This window comes from Chlamydotis macqueenii, chromosome 2 (genome assembly GCF_036417535.1).
Source record: "Chlamydotis macqueenii isolate bChlMac1 chromosome 2, bChlMac1.mat, whole genome shotgun sequence".
Classification (NCBI taxonomy): domain Eukaryota; kingdom Metazoa; phylum Chordata; class Aves; order Otidiformes; family Otididae; genus Chlamydotis; species Chlamydotis macqueenii.
In genome coordinates, this window is record NC_141557.1 from 110192814 (window position 1) to 110211727 (window position 18914).

General features: G+C 40.0%; 1 protein-coding gene across 1 annotated transcript in view; it reads right to left on the reverse strand.

Moving 5' to 3' along the window:
* The window catches only part of ARHGAP28 (Rho GTPase activating protein 28), a 72298-nt gene extending 61948 nt beyond the window's left edge, over positions 1-10350 (reverse strand). Inside the window, exon 1 of the mRNA XM_010118090.2 lies at positions 10115-10350. Coding sequence (XP_010116392.1) covers positions 10115-10245 — 131 coding nt within the window. The 5' untranslated portion in view covers positions 10246-10350. The remainder of the gene's footprint in view (positions 1-10114) is intronic.
* Between the last annotated feature and the right edge of the window lie 8564 nt (positions 10351-18914).

An 18914-nucleotide genomic window follows, 5' to 3' on the forward strand; every position in this document is an offset into this window, starting at 1 on the left:
ATGGATAGTCAGATGCTGACTAGCCTATCTATTGTTTAAGAAAGAAAAGATATTTTAGGCTCTATTCTCTAGGAAAATCAGAACTGTACTCTTCATTTGGATTAGGGAAAAAATCTAACAGAATAAAAATTTAAAATCTTCTTTAAATTTATTCATCAGGACTACTTCTGACTCCCTGCTGTACCCTTGACTCTTCTGCTGGAGTCTGCAGGGATTCAGATGATTAATACCTTCACAATATTGTCAATAAGCTTTTCTAACTGAATATCACAAGCACCACTCCTTTTTCATGTGTTTTGCTGTGGTAGGAATCTGATTTCCACAAATGAATGAGATATTCTGTTATGGTTGTTGGATAAAGTTTCCCCTCTAGCCTGCAAAATATTGGAGAAAAATGCAGTAGAACTTTCCACATATTTACTTTAAACATCTAAACCTGAAAATACCCAGCCTAACCTATTAATCAGCAGAGTGGCCTGTTCAGGAAAAAACATACCTTTTTTTTTTTTTTTTTTCTTATCAGTCCTGAAGCATTAATCTAAACACTTTGAATTCCAGCCTTCCAGGTTCCACCTTCAGCCGTGCAGGCGGGCTGGGCACGGGCTCCCTCGGGCCAGAAACCCTGTAGCTGTGGTAGCACAGTGCTGTACCTGCTTATTGGTTTGGGCAAAATGCTGTGCTAACATCGCTGTGCAGCTCATGGACACAGGCAAAGAGAAGCTGGAGTTGCTTGGGGCCACCCCATAAAACGATATCCTGAATTTCTGTAATTGTTACATGGTAATAATGAAATCCACTAAAGCTGTGGATTTATTCCCTTGCTGTTAAACCTTACAATGTCAGACTGAACTTTTTGGGTTTTTTTTTTTTCCACTGCTGTATTTGGTTCCTTTTTACCTGTAATATAGATTTTCAATAGGTGTCAGGATACAGGCATTACAACTGGGCCTTACGTACACATAGTCCTATGTCTGAGAGCCAAAAAAATGACTGTGAATTAAGTAAAAAACCAATACATGTCCTTCTTGCTTCAGTAAGTCTCCATGTAAGTAGGATAAGGTTAACTGTGAAAAGTACAACTTACTGTATTCTCAATAGCACTACAGTGTTAATTCTAGACATCATCATTACCCACAGGAATATCATACCTTATACCCCATGTTTGAATCTGGAAAGAGGAAATGGGCCTCCAAGGACATCCTATGGCAACAAACTCCCCATACAAATGGGTGATTGCTTACAACTGCAGTGACTCTTTGTTGCATGGCACATAACATAATTAACTGCAGTTTTACTTGTGTTCAGCGTAGACTGAGGCAAGCTGATTTGGTTTGCATGGTGTTGCTGCATTGCTGAGTGTGGCACACACAACTTCAGGCCTGGCTTAGCTAAGTTTTATACAAAAAAAACAGTATCTAAAAAAAGCTATAAGAGCTGGAGTCTATTAAGGATGAAATGCATCTTGACCACATAAAACAGCTGCAGAATCAATGTCCCTCCCAAAAATCTGTGGTGTGCTTCCTAAATACAGAACATGGAGGTCCCGTATGTTAAAGAAGGCTTTTCAAAAATTGACATAGTAGGTTCCTTTGTTTGTTTATTTTTTATTGCCACTCTTCATCAGAGGCAACAGATGGCTTGAAGAAATATGCCTGAAGAAGATTTCAGTTAATTTTTGACTTGTGGGCTGTCATTCTAATGTTTGCCATATATTCTGTGAATTGCCAATGATACATGGGTAGCCTCAAGCTTCATGCTCCATCTATGGACTTGTGCATATTGTACACACATGTAAATAAGCATAAACTGATATTTCCAGAAATGTCACATTTGCAGTAATGTTATTCTTAAATTCTCATGGTTTAATTGCTTTTTCTAATTGAAAGAGAGAAGGAAGGAAGGAAGAAAGCAAGCAAGGCAGCTTCACGGGTTGCAGTAGATCACTGGGGATTATGAGGAAATTCATCCTCCGACTGGAAGATGTAAGAAGGATCTTACACAAGGCAGACACAATTGTTTCAACAGGAGTCTGAAGACCTCCACATATTTTAAAGACCCCTCGCCTCTCCTTGGCCAGCTGTCTCTGCTTCCTTCTGCCCACCCTCTCTCCAAAAGTGAGCACTTTCAATGTGAAATCCTGCTGCAGCCTGAGTACAAAGGCTTCCCTTGTCTCTGTTCATCAGGATAAGCTTGCTGTTTCCTTTCACTTCCTTGCACATGCATGATCTGGGCACCATCTGGCCCAGAAATGGCCAAGGACACCTGAACCTGCAAAACATCTTCAGAGAATGCCCTAGGCTCTCCTAGTCCATGTTTCACCTGGAACTACAGCAAAGATTTTATATTCATCTCTGATACATCCAGACAAATAATCAGAAATTGAGTTTTCAAAATATTTGAATAATGGCGGGAAGTATTGCAAAAGGAAGACAGTCACCATTATGTTTTAATTATCTAAGACTTCATACAGCTGTCTTATTCTGCAATAATCCTATTAAATAGGAAGTCAGCCTGAGCTGAGACCAGAGATGGCATAATCAGATCATGTCCTGTAAGCAAAGTTAAAGATAAAAAAATCTGATGATTTGATCCTGTTTCTGCTGAATTCAGAGGTAACACCTCCATTACTACATCTAAATATCCATTAACTCAGTCCATGTGTATAAACAAGGCTCATATCCCACTTGGTGTTCCACTGCTGGATTTATTATTGACCTTTTATTACACTACAATAGAAAAAAAGACAGCATTTCATGTTAGACTGAATGCTACAACTATCAAGTTCTTGCTATCATACAAATGATAACCTTAAAAAGTATGTTACATTCTCACTTTTAGATTCCCTCTTGATCACTGCGTATGATCATCACTGAGCCAGAAAATAAGCCTAGAAGATATATTGTTCTGAGCTTTAATTAGCCAGAGAAAGAGAAATGGATAGGGAGGAGGCTCTCCATTGCCAAACCTAGAGTTCGTGTGGACTAACCCTGAATCTAGGTTACTGTAGACTCTCTGATGTTTGCAGGGACATAGTTAGCGAGGAACCTGCTACTCAGTGAGTCAAGTTCAGGCCTTGTATGAATTTGTTATTCCCTGCCCAAATCTGTCCATTGGGAAGTTAATATTTTTCTGATTAGCTGTAGTAAAATATGAGGACTTACAGCTCAAGAGTTTTTTCAATCTCTGTTAGCAAACTGCAAGAGTGACCTGATGTCTGATGTCCTGAGGTTTCACCCACAGATGTTTAAAACAAAGCTTGCTTCTTGCTTTACTTGCCTTTCAGCTGGTAAATGATGTCAACCCAGCTGGACTTCTACATCTGATATAGATTTCCAAGATATACTCCCCTCTGTCTCTCTGCGCTGGTAGGGCTCTTCTACCCTCCACCAAAAAAAAAAAAAAAAGATTTATGGTCATTATTTTGCTCATTATATGCTCAGAGCAACTTCCACAGAAAGAAATGCTATAAAAGGCCTGTATAGTCCTCAGGTAGAAATTCAATAATGGCAACACTTAGTAGCAGAGATTTCTGTCTCTCTTTTGTTCAGCATTCTTCTGTTTAAACATCCAGCACAGGTCCATCCTAAACTGGATGATTTTGCACATCTGAAAATCTCACAGGCTTACAGTAGTCAAATGTTACACACAGCATCCTAAACAAGAAAACATAACAGACTTCAAACGAACAAGCTGATAATAGGCTCCCTGCTCCAGTGTTTGTTCCACACTCCTCAGAGACTAGAGACTCCGTCAGTGTCTGGAAAGTTAACAGATACAGACAGGGGAAGAAATGCTTTAAAGAGACGAGGGATCCGTCACAGAGCATCAGTCTTTCCCTTGCATTAATTACAAGGGATGTCAACTCAAGCAGTTCTGCTGACCTCTGCTAAAACAGTCCTTCAGGGTAAGAGGGGCTCTTTTTCAAACTATTTCAGCTTTTAACTTCAAAATCACCACTTAAATGTCATTCCAAAACCCATTGCCACACGTGTCTGGTGGGACTTGAGGGTCGACTGTAAATGGCCCCACCATACAAAATCCTTTGGGAGGCATTTCTTTCTCACTCCAACTCCTATTATTTGCATACAAAGAGGAGAATTGGGTCATATACCTGTGAAGGTGGTCTTTCTCCTTTCTCCCCTCTTCCTCCCATCCCCTCTGGAGTCCCTGGCATATACAATAAGAGTTGGAAGACCATGATGGGGGCTGTTTCCATGGAAAGAGGAAGAAGTATACAAGCAAAGGGGCCAAAATCCTAGATAGGATGCCTGGCTTCAGTTACCAGCTTGGGACATGATTCTGGACACTCTTCTCCCAGATTGTCTCCTGTGCTCTTTTAACACACTCACCACGGTGGTACCTGAAGGCTGTACAGAGCATGGTCCCACCTCGATGGTGGACATGCTGCCTGGCAGCCTTGCTTCGTCACACAACCTGGCCAACTGAAGCAAAACACCGCAGTGGGCCAAGTGGCTGCTAGTACTGTGGTTAGCCAAAATCCAGGATGTTAACTTGATTGTTTGCTATGGATACTCCACACTATTTCAGGATATGATTCTATATTTGTACCACGCTAACCAGATGCTTTTCAGATACTATCCTAGCTACAACTTTTACTAGTGTTCCATAGTCATGTCTTGCAGTTCCCACCACTGCACATTTTCCACACATTTACACTGAATTATTTTGACCTCCTGTGCAAAAATAACACTTTACGGTTCTTGGTTCCTGGCTGCTTGTTATGCCAGTGCTGTCAGTCTGCCAGATGCAATCTGAACGTATCTGTGCAGGGCACCCAGGGCTCTTAGGTCCTACATTTTTTTTTGCAGGCAGCCCCAACCCTCATGTAATCAGAGATAAGTGACTTAGTTAAAAATGAATGGGGCAGCTGGCTAAATGCTCAACCAAACAAAATGATCAAAGGGACAGTGCCAGATGTTTTCCATCAGCTCTACATATGGAGGTACCAGGGAGAGCAGCAGGAGCACCAAACTGAAAAGAAACCAGAGAAGCCAACTCTAGTTTCAACCATAACATGAGGAACTGGCTATAAATACTGCATTCCTCTGTGAGGCTCCCAGAGGACATTCTGTAGGTATTTCTAAAACCTACAGGAAAAGCGTGTCTACTATTGTCTGTCTTTGTTATATGTATCCTCCCAGTAAATGTTCTATAAAGAATTTTCATTCTTAGCATCTATAAAAATACACCTTTAAAAAGAATATTTTAGAAAGCTACTAGAAATTATAAAGAGTGTTTTTTTCCACAAAATGTTTTTTTTTTTTTTTCGAACTTGTGCCAGTACAATCTTTTCCTAGACTATTGTTTTGTGTGGTTTTCTTTTACCACTTTCAGTACATTTTAAAATTTTAATTTTATAGGTTTTGAGTCCAAGTTACTGCAAGAGGCCCAAGTCATTTCAAGACTTGGAAAAGGAGCCAGCTTTTTATTTTTGTCTTCTGGGGAAGTTTATGGTAGAGTTAGATAAACACCCAAAATAGTTAAGGTTGTTTATCCTGCATCACTTACTTAGAAGACATTCTTGACATCACTTGTATACAAGTGAGCAGGGGAGCTGCTCAGTCAGTGCTGATAGAAATTAAACCCAGATCACCCAGCCTCAGGGCATACAGTTCTTATTTCAGTGTGATAAAATCTCCTTCTGTTGGGATTAAAACAAGCCAAATTTTGGTGCACAAGGGCTCCTCTTCAAGTTTTATTTCAGTCATTATTTCAGGACATTTTATCTCACCATGATATATCTCTGTAGTATCTTGCGGATCGCAAGAGGGGATTAATATTGCAAAAGGATCTGGTGCCATGCTTGTCCAGTGTAATGACTTTACTATTGGCCCCAAATCTGCAAGTCTTAGATTTGGACAGTCGGGCTCCTGGAAGCTACCAGCAGGTAATTCAAGGCAACATAGAAACTTTAGAATTTTTTCGTGTTCTTTTTTGACTCTACAGTTTAATGATACACGCTTGAAAGTCACACCCTGACAGCAGCAGGAGGGGTGACTTCATGCTGAACATGGAAAGGCATTTCCCTGAAACAACTGGAAGTGCCCTTGGCTAGGGGAGAAGCTAAGAGGGGTTCTTGCCTGTGTTGTTCAGCGGTGCTGAAATCCACTTGGTCCTTTACGCACGTATTTGGTAGTATATATGCCACTCTTCGAGTGAGTATTGATTATAAAGATGTTTATTCTGTGTATAAAAGCTTGATATGCCCTTTAAAAGCTGCTCTAAACCCATCAAGCGTAAGGCACTCATTGCAGTGGAAATAGCTGTGTTTGTAGCACAGGATGAGTTCTTTGCTGGTGGGATATGCTAGTAACAAATGGGCTGAGGAACTCACTGACTCTCATACTTGAGTCAAGGAAAGCTTAAGCATGACTCACTTAGGAATGCTTTGTACTCTCCTAATTGCACAATTACCTTAGAGAGCTCACTGGCCATTTGGCATAGAGGTCATGCCTGTTTCCTCTGAGCACAGGAATAACCCCTCCCAGCTTCTCCTAGCAGAATAAAAAGGAGATGTGAGGAAGATGTGTGGCCATGGCCCCACTTTTCCTCTATATAATCTAGGAGTGGTAGTTGTGCACAGCTACAAAGTCCTTCATTCTCTGAAATGAGGATGGAAAAGTTGACCATTACTGAACATAAATTAGCACTTTTGCCTTTACACTAAGACAGTATCTGCATTGAAAGGGATAGTGTGATATTCTGGGGTGTTCGGTACTGGTACTTGTGACATCTGGGTTCTAATAAATGGGACAAAAAAAAAGTAAGGGGGTTGCCACAAGCACAGGAACCTTCCCCGTTATACTTACATGCCACAGAGTTAGTCTCACTGCCAAGCAAAGGAAACAGTGGTCTCTCCAACACCTTGCTCTCAAAAGCAATAAGTAATAAAAGATATGAATAATATAAATGCTGTCAACAATTGCAACAAAAGAGAAGTGAAGGGACCTTAATATCCCATGAGAAAAATGGAAAATGAGCTTGCTAGGTCCATGAACGGAATTAAAGGAAAATTTGGCTGGAGAATTCTTCTGGACCTGTAGCAAACTCAATAGTGCAGTTTTCAGGGCTCACCCCATGTGTAGAACTGGTAAAGTAAGTAAGTCTGCAAGATGGAACAAAAGAAGAAAGATAGAAATGAATTATATAGATAGCTGAGGAAGAGATATTTAAGTGTAGCTATCTTTAGTATCCCTGATGCTCTCTTGTTCTGGAGAATGGCTGGAATATGTGGTGCCTCTTCTTAACCTATTTATTAATGTAAACCGACATAAGATAAAATTCTCCTTTGCAGATTAGTGACAGCATCACTGCGTAGTCAAACTTTCATCCCACTTTCCCTTTCATTACAGCTATGAATTTACCATCCTTCATTGCACACTCATGCAAAGCAGACAAAGCATATCTTCTCCTGTCCCTCTCCCAGCCCACCAGCTAATGCTCCCTAACATATAATGAGGTATATACACTCTCCTCCCACTGGCCCTACAAACGAAAATACTTGTGGCTGCTGTAGTTCATGCTGATGCTAATGCTGCCAGTGTGTGTGTTAGACATGCGCACAGGATGTCTGCCTGACTGGCCCTCCAAGAGTTGTAGATGGATGTGAATCCAAGCGGTCTGATGGATCTAAGTTACGGTATTAGTGTAAACTTTGGTGTCGATGAGCTTTTCAGCTGTGTACTTGGATTGGCAAAAGCGTTTAAGATTACTCATTTCTTTAGAGGTTCATGACAGCTGCTTAAAGCTTTCCTTCTTTTTTATCAGCGTCTTTTTAAATAGCGGGAAGCAGAGTAGTTTAATGCTGGCTGAGGCTGCATTAGCTTCCCCTTTCTGTGAGAAATTTCTGCTTAGACATTACTACGAGAAAGTGTTTGCAAGAGAAAACAGAGCTGGGAGACATTCACATCCAAGCCTGGCTTGGTGAGTGGAGCTCTTCTGCTGATATAAATGGAGCATCACTCCAAAGCGAGAGAAAAGTTTTGAGGAAAGGAAAGAAAATGAAAGATCTTGATTCCTAAGCTGAGAGAGAACTGATCAGCAGTTTATCAAATTAAGGGCTAATATACAAGACTAATTCTAGTCTCATAGATAATATATCTGAAGTATGGACTTCATTAGAGCTACATCTAACTAAACCCAATCAAATTCAGAGGAAAGCCAGGCTCTGGGTCCCCACTGCTTTTGTTATCAAACGAAATATAGACAACACCTCAGTTCGTTCCATGTTTTTTCAAATCACTCTCCTGAAGAGTCAAGCAATTAGCATGCTGTAGTGCGGGTGCCTGCCCTAGGGATCAAGGAGCACCAGACAGAGTCTATAGTAAAGCTTCTTGCATTAGGATGGCGGCAGAGGAAACTACACAGAAAATGCAGTCCAGGAAAGAGCTCTTAGAAGATGAAGTAGGGATTAAGCCAGTAAGTAAGGGTCTATTTTACCATTTGCTAAAACACTCAGTGCATTTGCCTTCATGGATTCTGCATTCCAGAGGACTGCATGCTGGGTTAATAAAAACCCTCTCCTGAACAGGCTTTGGAAACTCAGACGGTCACTGACTGCCCATATGGCAGAATTTGGCTATTGCTCTTAGACAGCTGCAGGAAGTTGAGGACAAGAAAGGGAAGATAGCACCAAAATCTTATGGACACATCGACATTCAGAGAGACACATGGCTTTGCCTCACAGCAAGAGCTTCCAAAATATGTTCCTCATCAAAATGCCAGGATCCTCTTTTCTTTTTTTTTCTTTCAGGAACTGCAGTTTGCACTTCTGCTTTTCTTAGGTGATACGTCTGTGACTTAAACCCTCATACAGCCCGGGCTTAAGTTTCAAGAGCATTTTAAAGCAATTAGCACACCTACAAGAAAAACAGCAAAACACCACATTTCCGCAGCTCACAGACTCAAAGGGAGTTTAGCATTCTTCCTTGAGGAAGAAATGACACGCTCCCCAGTAACCCAATGCCAAACCACTGCTCTCTGTTTTGAGTAGCAAATACCATTCTTACTGCATCTAAAAGCCCAGACTGTGTTTCTTTTCTTAACATGAAATTGTGTATTTTGGTACTGCTCTCAAACAACAGCTTAACAGAACAAAGGAGTTATCTTTATGAGACAGCCAGGGAAATACACAAAGAACAGGAAGATGCAGCTAACCTAAATAATGACATTGAAAACAAAATAGTTATTGGGCTATAAATAAACAATATGAAGTAAATATCATTATTTTTATGAAGAGAAGACACAGACTTAATTCCTGAGGATAAAGATATCTGCTGTTTCCTCAGACTTTAGTTTTCATTTTTTTTTCAGTCAAGTTACAGAATAACATTTCCTACTTTCTTCAACTTTTTGCAGTATGAACTTTCATGCTACTTCTTTTGGAGAAAATTGCAAAAGCCAGACACATATCTTTAGGAGAAAGGTCAGATTTTTCTAAAACAATAAAATTACTATTTTTGAACTGTGCAAAGACATGCATTCTCACACTGCAGGGAAGTAAACATACACATGACTGCATTAATTAAGACAATACTTAGCTTCCTGCAACCCAAAACAATTTTCTTATTTAGACTAAGTCCTTAATGATGCATTCACCCATTGTGCGCATATGGGTGTGCAAAGCAGCAACTACAATTTCACAAAAAGGCAAGGGCTGGTCCTGACCTGGTGGGTGAATGGGGAAGGAATTAAATAATCCTCTAAACTAAAGCCAGAATCAACTTTCTGAGTGCCAGACTCAGCCTTCTCACTTTCCATAATACAGTCCTAAACGACCTGAGCAGAAGCCTGATTCACGTGCTTTTTTTTCCTGGGGATTGTCTTGTTGAGTATCTTGGGCAGGAAACTGGCCTGATCTGTTGACTTACAAGATTTAAAATAAGCACTCACATTTCCCCCTCCCAATCCTGACTAGCAGCACAGGGCTGAATCACTTCCCCGGCGGAGGCAAGAAACACGCGAGAGCAAAGTGCTCGTGAAGTGGCCGAGCGACCGAGAAACGCTCGCGGGCTGACATACAGTCAACAAAAACCATGACCGACCCTGGCGAAACATCAGGGCATGGTACCGGTCCCCATCCCTCAGGCTTTACCTGCTGGTGGGCGAATGGCTGTGGGGGATGTCCTGCACAAAGCTCTGCTCCATGCCTGGGATTCTGGCCGGACTGTGGGGATGATAAGCTGTCAGGACCACGCTGCCTGAGTCCTTCATCTCCATGGTCATAGGCACATATCGGCCCCGCTGCCGGTGACAAAAGTGACCGGGGTGTGCCGAAGGGCCCCGATGGGAGGGCAAGGAGTCCTGTCACGAGCAGGAGCGCATGGCCTGGCTCCGTAGCAGCCTCTCGCCACCGTTTGCTGTCAGGAGAGCTGTGTAACTGAGACACGGCTCCTCTCCCTGTCAGGAAAGATGAATTAGCATATATTCAAAAACACCGCCCACAAAACAACCCATGGGGAAGTTACTACGTTCCTAGGAAACTAGAAACCTGAGATAATCCTGCATAGCACCGAGTGACCACCAGGAAAACTTCTTGCTTGCTTTATTTTTCTTTCCTTTTCAGAGCCAATTTCTTAATACTCCTCGTGCTCCTGAAATAGGCTCGACTAAGTGAAATTATTTGCCGATTAAGCAGCAGGACGAGTGGAGAGCACTACTCAAACACAAAACGTGGTTTGGCAGAGCAGGGAGTGACATTTAAGCCGTCTGCATGAGAGATTCAGAAACCAGGATCTGCTCTCTTTAAATCATTAGGGAGCAGGAACCTTGATTTCCTACATGCTGGATCATTTCTGTGTCAGGGAACTGCACTTGCTGTTTCCTGAAAACAGATTAAGCTTTCGCTTTGCCTGATACGGCTGTGTACATGTTTAGAAAGGCAGTGGGAAATGAGCAAATTACTTTTACAATGGTGTGCATTCATCTGGAGCAGTCCTATAAATAAATGCACCCTGAGAAGCTTGATATGTTTTCATGCTTGTGCTTGATCTTTGTGTGATAATTAAATGTTTTAGCTCAAAAGGAAACTGGCAATCAAAATTATCAGGGTCCAATTCTAGAGTAACACCCAGAGAAAACTCTGTGGACAAAATGAGACCACTTACAGAGTCCTTTGTTTTCTTCTTCCACTTCTTCAGTATTGAGAGGTTTTTTTTTAAAGAAGTTTTTCTGATAAATGCCTAATCCTGCCAAGTATTGTCCTGCCTACAAAATCTTGGGGAGAATGTTCCCTCATTTCACTCTACGCCTGCTTTTCTGTCACAGCTCCCTGAGAGCCTGGTAAGGATGTGGGTGAAACACCAGCCTCTCTGCAACTTTGCCACAACTGCAGATGCCGTCCCCAGCACAGGTACTGTGCGAAATGCCTGTCAGGCTCCTCTTCTGCGTCCCCCTTGAGCGAAGGCACTCTCCCTAGCACTGCTATAGGGCTGCCTGAGTTACACTGTTGGTCTCTCCAGCTGGCGAAGTGGCTCACGTTTTGAAGGGCACAAAAATGATTCATCTCACCGCTACCTTCCCCCTAGGCTCTGTATCCTGCCTGGAGGGGCAGGACCGTTTCGGTCAAATATGTTGCTGCAACTCATGTAGGCAATGCCCAAGTTAATTTTAAATTAGTCAGCATAGGACACTGATAATGGTACACTTGGCAGCACTTCTTGCCGGACTCACCCAGGAAGCATAAATATTTGAACATGCAGAGCCTCTAGGCTTGCTCTTGCTATGCTGTTAACATGTCCTGGATTAAATATTTTAAAGCCAGGTTGCACAGGATAAAATAATGTTTTTTCCATGGCAGCGTGGAGGCCCTCTCTGAGCCATGTACACGTTATAAATGAAGGGGAAAGCTCTAAGCTTACTCTGGAAGTATTGCCTACTGCCCATGGCATCAGGACTATATCTCATGGTGCCTCCAGTGAAGACCAGGGTTAATTCAATAACCAGTAAAGACCTCATTGTGCTCTGTGATTACTGGGGTATTCAGGAGAGGGATAGAGTCTGAAAAATTAGGATGGATGCCATTATGGATCTCATATCCCAACTCTGTGGAGCACTGACTAAATGCCAGGTTGATGTCTGTCTGCTGGATGACCAGGGATGCTGCTGCCAATGTAATTTTTTTCCCTTCTTACCCTGGCTTTATATTCCCCTTCCTAGACCGGAAGGTTAGTACTCCACTTCCCTGATGAGGGAGAGTAAACAATAAATATAAATTTATATTTAGCACAAGTGTAAATAGAAATTTTGAAAATTAATCAGTCAGAATACACATATCAAATGGAGAGCTAAAAATTTATAAAAATAAGGTTTTTAATACCTGCTGATGCCCTTTAAAGACATTCTCCGCAATTCATTTCAAGAAACTAAACGTGAGGAAATACACATCGTGGAAGGCTCTGAACACCACCAAAAATGGAGTAGGCATCCTTTAGGAGATCAGGCTGCAGACAAAGTATTGGCTGCAACTCCAGGAAAGTCTTTTTTTCTTCTCTTTCTAGCATCATAGCAGTAAGCTTTCTCCAGGTCTATCAGACCACAAAGTTATAGTTATATGCTTTAGACTATGTGTAGACAAAGCCCACAGTATAAATACAATGTATTTTTAGTATTATTTTTATTTCTTCTTTTCCCATAATAAAAAAAAAATCAAACACCAATATGACTTAGAAAAGAATACAGTTACCCTCTCAATAGTAAAATGCATATAAATAAAAGAGGCCCACACTTATTAAATGGGATTTTCTCTCTCAGAAAAAATAAACATGGAAGATTTTATTTGGAGATTTATAAAGTGCTGGTGCACAAACTAGAGGCTTGTATGGAAATGGCAGACTATTTGGCACAAGTACAAATAGATATTTTGAAAATTAATCAGCCAAAATACATACATCAAACTGAGAGCTAAAAATGTTTATATGCATAATGGCTCTTGGGGTTAGACATCTGTGTATTATTGAAAACCAAAAATGATGCTAAATCAACTAGAGTTACACATCAGCCATTAAAAAAAGTTTTAACTGGACTAGTGATACAACTGTAAGAAAAGTGTACAAGGCAACACGGGCCAGATTCCTCCTTCAGTTCTGTCTGTGCAATTCTGCTAGTTAAAGGAGAATTTATTCTCCTGATTTCTAAAGAAGCAAGTAGGAAAATATTTTAATCCAACATGCTTGGTTTCTACAGGATCTCCTTCAATACCAGATCATGGAGTACTCAGGACTATGACAGTTATAATTATTTTTTTTTCAGGTAGTTGATAGCTCCATAGACCTTACAAATACTCTAGAAATTCCGTTTTGGTGAGAAATAATATTTAGTGAGGATGCTTTTGGTGGCAACTAGAAAAGAGAAGATACAGCCAGAGAAGAGTCTGTGGGGAGTCTGAAGCCAGTGAACCTGTGAGCAGCTCCCTCGGGCTTGGTAAGCAAGGACCTTGTGTTTTCAAATTTTACATTGTGTTTGTGCCAAGGGGAGTGCTTTGCACTTTCAGAAATTTGGCAAAAGAGTTATTTATATACGGATCAGTGGGCCCAGACTTTGAGAACAAGTAGTGAAAAACCTTTATTAACCTATTGCTTCAGAAATGTAAGTTAGTGGCTACGTAGTTGTACGATCAAGCCTTCAGCTCTTCTGTTGAAGACTATGTGTCACAGTTATAGACAAGAAGTATAAACACACAGAAAGTCACTCTTTAAAGCTCACTGAGATGAAATTGTCATTGTTGTTAATAATATTTATGTATTTATATAATATTAACTAGCAATCATTGTGGATGTAACATGATGGGCAACCTTTGTGTAACAATTATAATGTCTATTGCTTGGAAACAAACTAATAACGTTTTCACATGGATTTTAAACAGCCTTTTCTGGTTAAGTCCAAGGGGGGCTGTCACTGAGAGGAATGGGATATGTCAGGTAGGCGTTCTTGTCCCGAGATGTCGGGGGCATGCACCGTTATATCATAAGAGTAGGCTCACAGAGCCCTGGAAAGTGCAAATTTCCCCTTTGAACTACAAAACACACAAAAAATCTCTGGGTATTGAATTTCATTGCTCGCTTCCAGCTTAAATTAGCCAGGACAAAGTTGGACAGAATTAACAAAATTTTGAAGCTAATTTTGGACCAGTTTAATGTGAACTTGAGTAAGACTAAGTTTTAAAGGGAAGCTGCAAAACACAGCATTTTTCACTGATTAAATAAAAGGAAATAAAGTGGAGCAATACACAGAAAAATGTCATCCTAGCACTGTGTCTAAATTTCCTTACTCCTCTGGCAATAAATTTTGTATCTATCTGTGTGAAAGAAACCAAAACCAGAACCACTGTATTTCTCCATGCTTTGGTGGGAGGAAGTGTCTTACTTGTCTCTAATTTGTCATTTGGATGGAAAGATGCCCGAGGGGTGTGGGGGTCAGAAAGACTCACCACACCAAAGAGTTGGCTTGGGCACAAAGCACCTGGGCACTGAAAACAAGGAGTGCCACAACGTCCCATAAAAGTCAACGACAGTGGTGTGTGACTCTCCTACTGCTCAGTACCAATACCTCCCATGAAAAAAAGTGTGTGAGAAGGGGCTGGCTCTTGTGTATGGAAAATTTTCACTGTGACTTGTGGTCTACTTCCTTTGAAAGAATTTTATACATCATGAAGGATAGTTTCTAATGCTTGATTTAGCCTCTGTGCTTTCTATTCCTGTGATGCCGGAAGGATTACAGTTTTTTTTTTTCCCCACTATAAAAGTGAAATGTTTGTGTGCCTCAGTGTGGGCAGCTGTGAATGTGAGCAAATGGGTGAGATTAATCAGTAGCAACAAAACACACTCACTGCTTTCAGAACATTAAAAAAATTCATAGGCCAAAAATAAACAAAAATAGGAAAATCTTTGTTATTCTGCTTTCTTTGTCTTTTCAAATTGAGATTGAAAACAACATTGAGAAAATTGTTGCTTGTCCTTTACAAACAGGTTAAGTAACAAGGCTATTTAAGTGAAGAGAATAGAAATCAGGTATCGCTGCAATTGGTGGTTTTTAAAAGGTTTTAAATTAGAGTATGAAACAAAACATTCATCTTTGTTAAATATAACCTCACATATTTCAGTCTCAGGCCCAATTTAAATATACTTCACGCTTTGTTGAACTTTAACATGGTCTTTTTTTTTTTTTAATAGTCATTTACTATGGATTCTTTTATCCTAAAAAGACACAAAAGCATAGAAAGAAATTATTTAGGCAACTTTGTGTAGCTGCTTGCTTAGCAATGACCCTCATTTATTTTCTAGGAGTTCAAAAGTTGGTTCTCCTTAGCCCAGATTAGACTACCCATATATTATTCCCATGTTAATTATGTACAGAAAAGAAAACTTCCTTAATCTGTCTGCCACAATAGGGCTTTCTGGAGGTTTACTTTAAGAAAAAACTCATATCCTTTCATTCATCCATTAGGTTCATGCTCCTTCATGACGTGTTGATCTAACCACTTCAGCTGGGACAGCTGACATCCACAGCTGAATGCTGCGGTCTGGTTTTTTTTTTGTTCTGAGGCAGTAAGTTAAAATTACATGAAGGAGTGGTAATGCGGTTAAGTTAGGAAAAGTGGCATTGGGAGAGGCTAGTTTCTTCTTTGAAATGTTTCTGTAAGCACAAGCTGAAAATGGGAATTGATCTCTGCAGCATAGAAGGAGAAAAATGCTCAGTGATAGACAGCAATGAGCATTTTCAATACATGTGTATCAACTCTGATGCTTCTGAAACAGCAGAATTGGGTTAGGCATTTGCATTTGGTGCAGGGAAACTGAGTCCTTCTATTGAAATTATATATATATATATTTGTATATTACACATCATACAATTAGAGTTGTAATGAAAAAAAAAACATAGGAAGATAGGGGTTTTTTTTTGCCAACCAGAGAGAACTTTATAACACTATCTTTTAAAAACCTGCCGTTTTCCAAGGGCCAGTCAAATATTTAAGCAGCTGTATGTATAGGAGTACACACATGTATACACATATTTGCTTAGGATATGTGTATATACACGCATAACCTCCCCCCCACCCCCCATCTTTATCCATGGTGTTAAGATTTAAGAAAGGTATTTCCTTTTTTAAATGCTGTGAACAGCAAAATGCTGTTTTCTGAAGGTGGTAATGATTTATTCATCTACTTTTGCCGTTACAGTGTCGCTTTGGTAGGATATCTAAGACAAAATTATAAAGAAAAAAGGTTGTAGTCCCTTTCTTGTTACAATCATAAGCCATTGCACATTCAGTATTTTTTTTAAACATTTTCAACCTCTAAACCACTCCATTTCTAGGGAAGTCTTTATCTAAGGTACAGTCGGTGTTTCCCTGTAAATATGCCAATGATTTCTTCCATTGTGCCATTTCATGACCAAGTCTGTTTCCCAGGGAGCAGCAGTAGACCACAGCTCTGCTGGTGTATTGGAAAGCTGTACCGAGTGAGATGGTCACCAGAGCACCGCTCTCTTCATTGAACCGGACTTTGAGCTGTGTCCCTAGGGGTATGTGTAAAAACTGATGAAGCAAAGTAGAGGTGTTAACATGAACCATTGATGTTTCTCAGACACATAACGGGAGATATGTCAGTACCAGGTATCTTGTATTGATTGCATTATACTCCTTTTAAAATCAAGAGCTGTGGTTTTAAGATTAAAGAGCCCAACACCACTATTAACTGGATTTCCCACATCTACACCCAAAAGGAGAAACTTCAAATTCTCCTTCCCATCCAGAGAAAAGTGGTGTATTTCAAAAGCATAGCTTTCATCTTCATCCTGTTTTGACATTCTGTGGCTTGATGTCTTGAATTCCTGAAGTTACTAAATTTACTTTTGCCTTTCCTATGCAAAAATGAAGAAACTATTCTTCTTATCTACTGATTTCTTCATAGTTCTACCATATCACCACTAAAGTAGTAATTGAGGTCATTTGAGGAGTCTTATTCTTGTATTAGTCATGCAAACATGATATCTCAGAACTTCCCTGAAATATCTGTGTGTGTAATGAAGAGAGGTGAGGATGAAAATAATCTTTGTGATATTTGCATGGTAAGATGCAGAATGACGCAGATGTTCAAGTAGCGGGTCTGGGCTGTACACAGTGTATCTATCCACCTACTCCACATAGTACCCACTTCTGGAAATGCTGTGAGCGTGTTGCCATCACTACGTACAGCCAAGCATGCTCAAGCTGACCAGAGAACTTCATGCAACACTTTTTTCTCAATATTGAATAAACTCAAAAGTTGCCATGGTCATGAATGGGAATCTGTTAACCTCTGCATTCTGAGTTTTGGTCACCCCTTTTAAAAATCTAAGTTATTGCAGAATTAAGTGAGTTCTCTCAAAAGTGATTTTCTTATTTTGATAGAGACGTTTTTACAAATCAGTAACTTCAAATTTAGATCTGCAGCAAAAGTAAATAGGTGTTTACTGACATACACTATAAGTAAATTTAATGCAATAATTTATATGACAAGTTTGTTATAATTTTAAATCCTAATTCTAAAACCTCTATAGTTTATGAACAGTAAGAAGAGAATGCTCTCAAATTAAGATTAAAACAGTTTGGACATACCTAAATGATTTAATATGTACCAGAAAAGCACTGGAAGGTAGAATTATTAATGGCCATTTGCATTTTGAAATCATATTATCAAAGGTATGCACTTTACAGTATTGTGAAATTAAACATATCTAAGGGAATTCAATAATCTCTGTACAAACACTCTCTGTTTTAGGAACAGAGACACTGAACTGGTGTTTCCACAAAAATGCAGGATGCCAGTGGCATAACCAGAGAGGGAACCTAAGCTGCCTGACTCACAGTCCTATGCCCTAACCACATGTGAGGATGCAGCTTGAGTCATCAAATGTTTGGAAAGTACTTTTGTACAGGAGTGAGTGAAAAAGATAGTACATTTGATCAGCCACAACACCAGAACCACAACAGGAGATACAGAGAACACACCATGTGAGCCACAGAAATGAGACATCTTTCCTGCAAGTGGCTAGTTAGCAATTTATTCTCTGCAGAGGGTGTGTGCTGATTTTGGTGGGATGTCTAGGGAGACTGAAGGGCATTCCACCTAATCATCCACATTAGTCCTAAGTGGAAACACATAAATGAACATAAGTTTGCTAAGCACATTAACGGTAAAGTTTCTAGGCTACTTTTGTGGCACAGTATTGAACACCATGAATTTAAATATATTTTAGAAGCACTATAAATAAATTTTTGCCACTGCTCCAAGTGAGTGGTTGCATCACCATGGTGAGCTAAATGAGCAATGATAATCAGAGGGTAACAGAAGGGAATTTTGCAATATAAAGCATCCGGCAATTACTGACTTGGGAGATTGCAAAGAACATTTCCAATTTTTTGCTTAAGAAGGTCAATCATGAGCCTTTCCCTCTGCAGTACTGGCACTAGGAATTTTGCTTCATAGTTGAAAGTGATATTGGAGTTTAAGGACGTGGAAATTTAGCATTAAACTTTTTCATTGTATATTGTTCAAAGAAAAACCAGGATTCCCAGGGTCATTGTGCCAATTTTTGTTACTGTAAATTGCTAGCCTTCTCAACATAACAGAAAAAAAATTGCAGTTATCTCAAAGGCATTTCTGTTAGAGGAAAAAAATTAACATGTAGTTATTATTTATTTGTTTCATTTGAGTTTTGTTTTTATTCACATATAATTCATCAGTGGCCTCAATGGGCTACAATCCATGGTATGCAACCCTATTAAAACCAAACAAAATCCCGCCAGGGATGAAATGGATCCATTTTCTCCAGATTAATTTAATAGATGAATGTTTCACACAACGAGCAAGCCAAGACTGCAAATGACTTTTTTTTTGGTTTGGAACTTCAGGGAA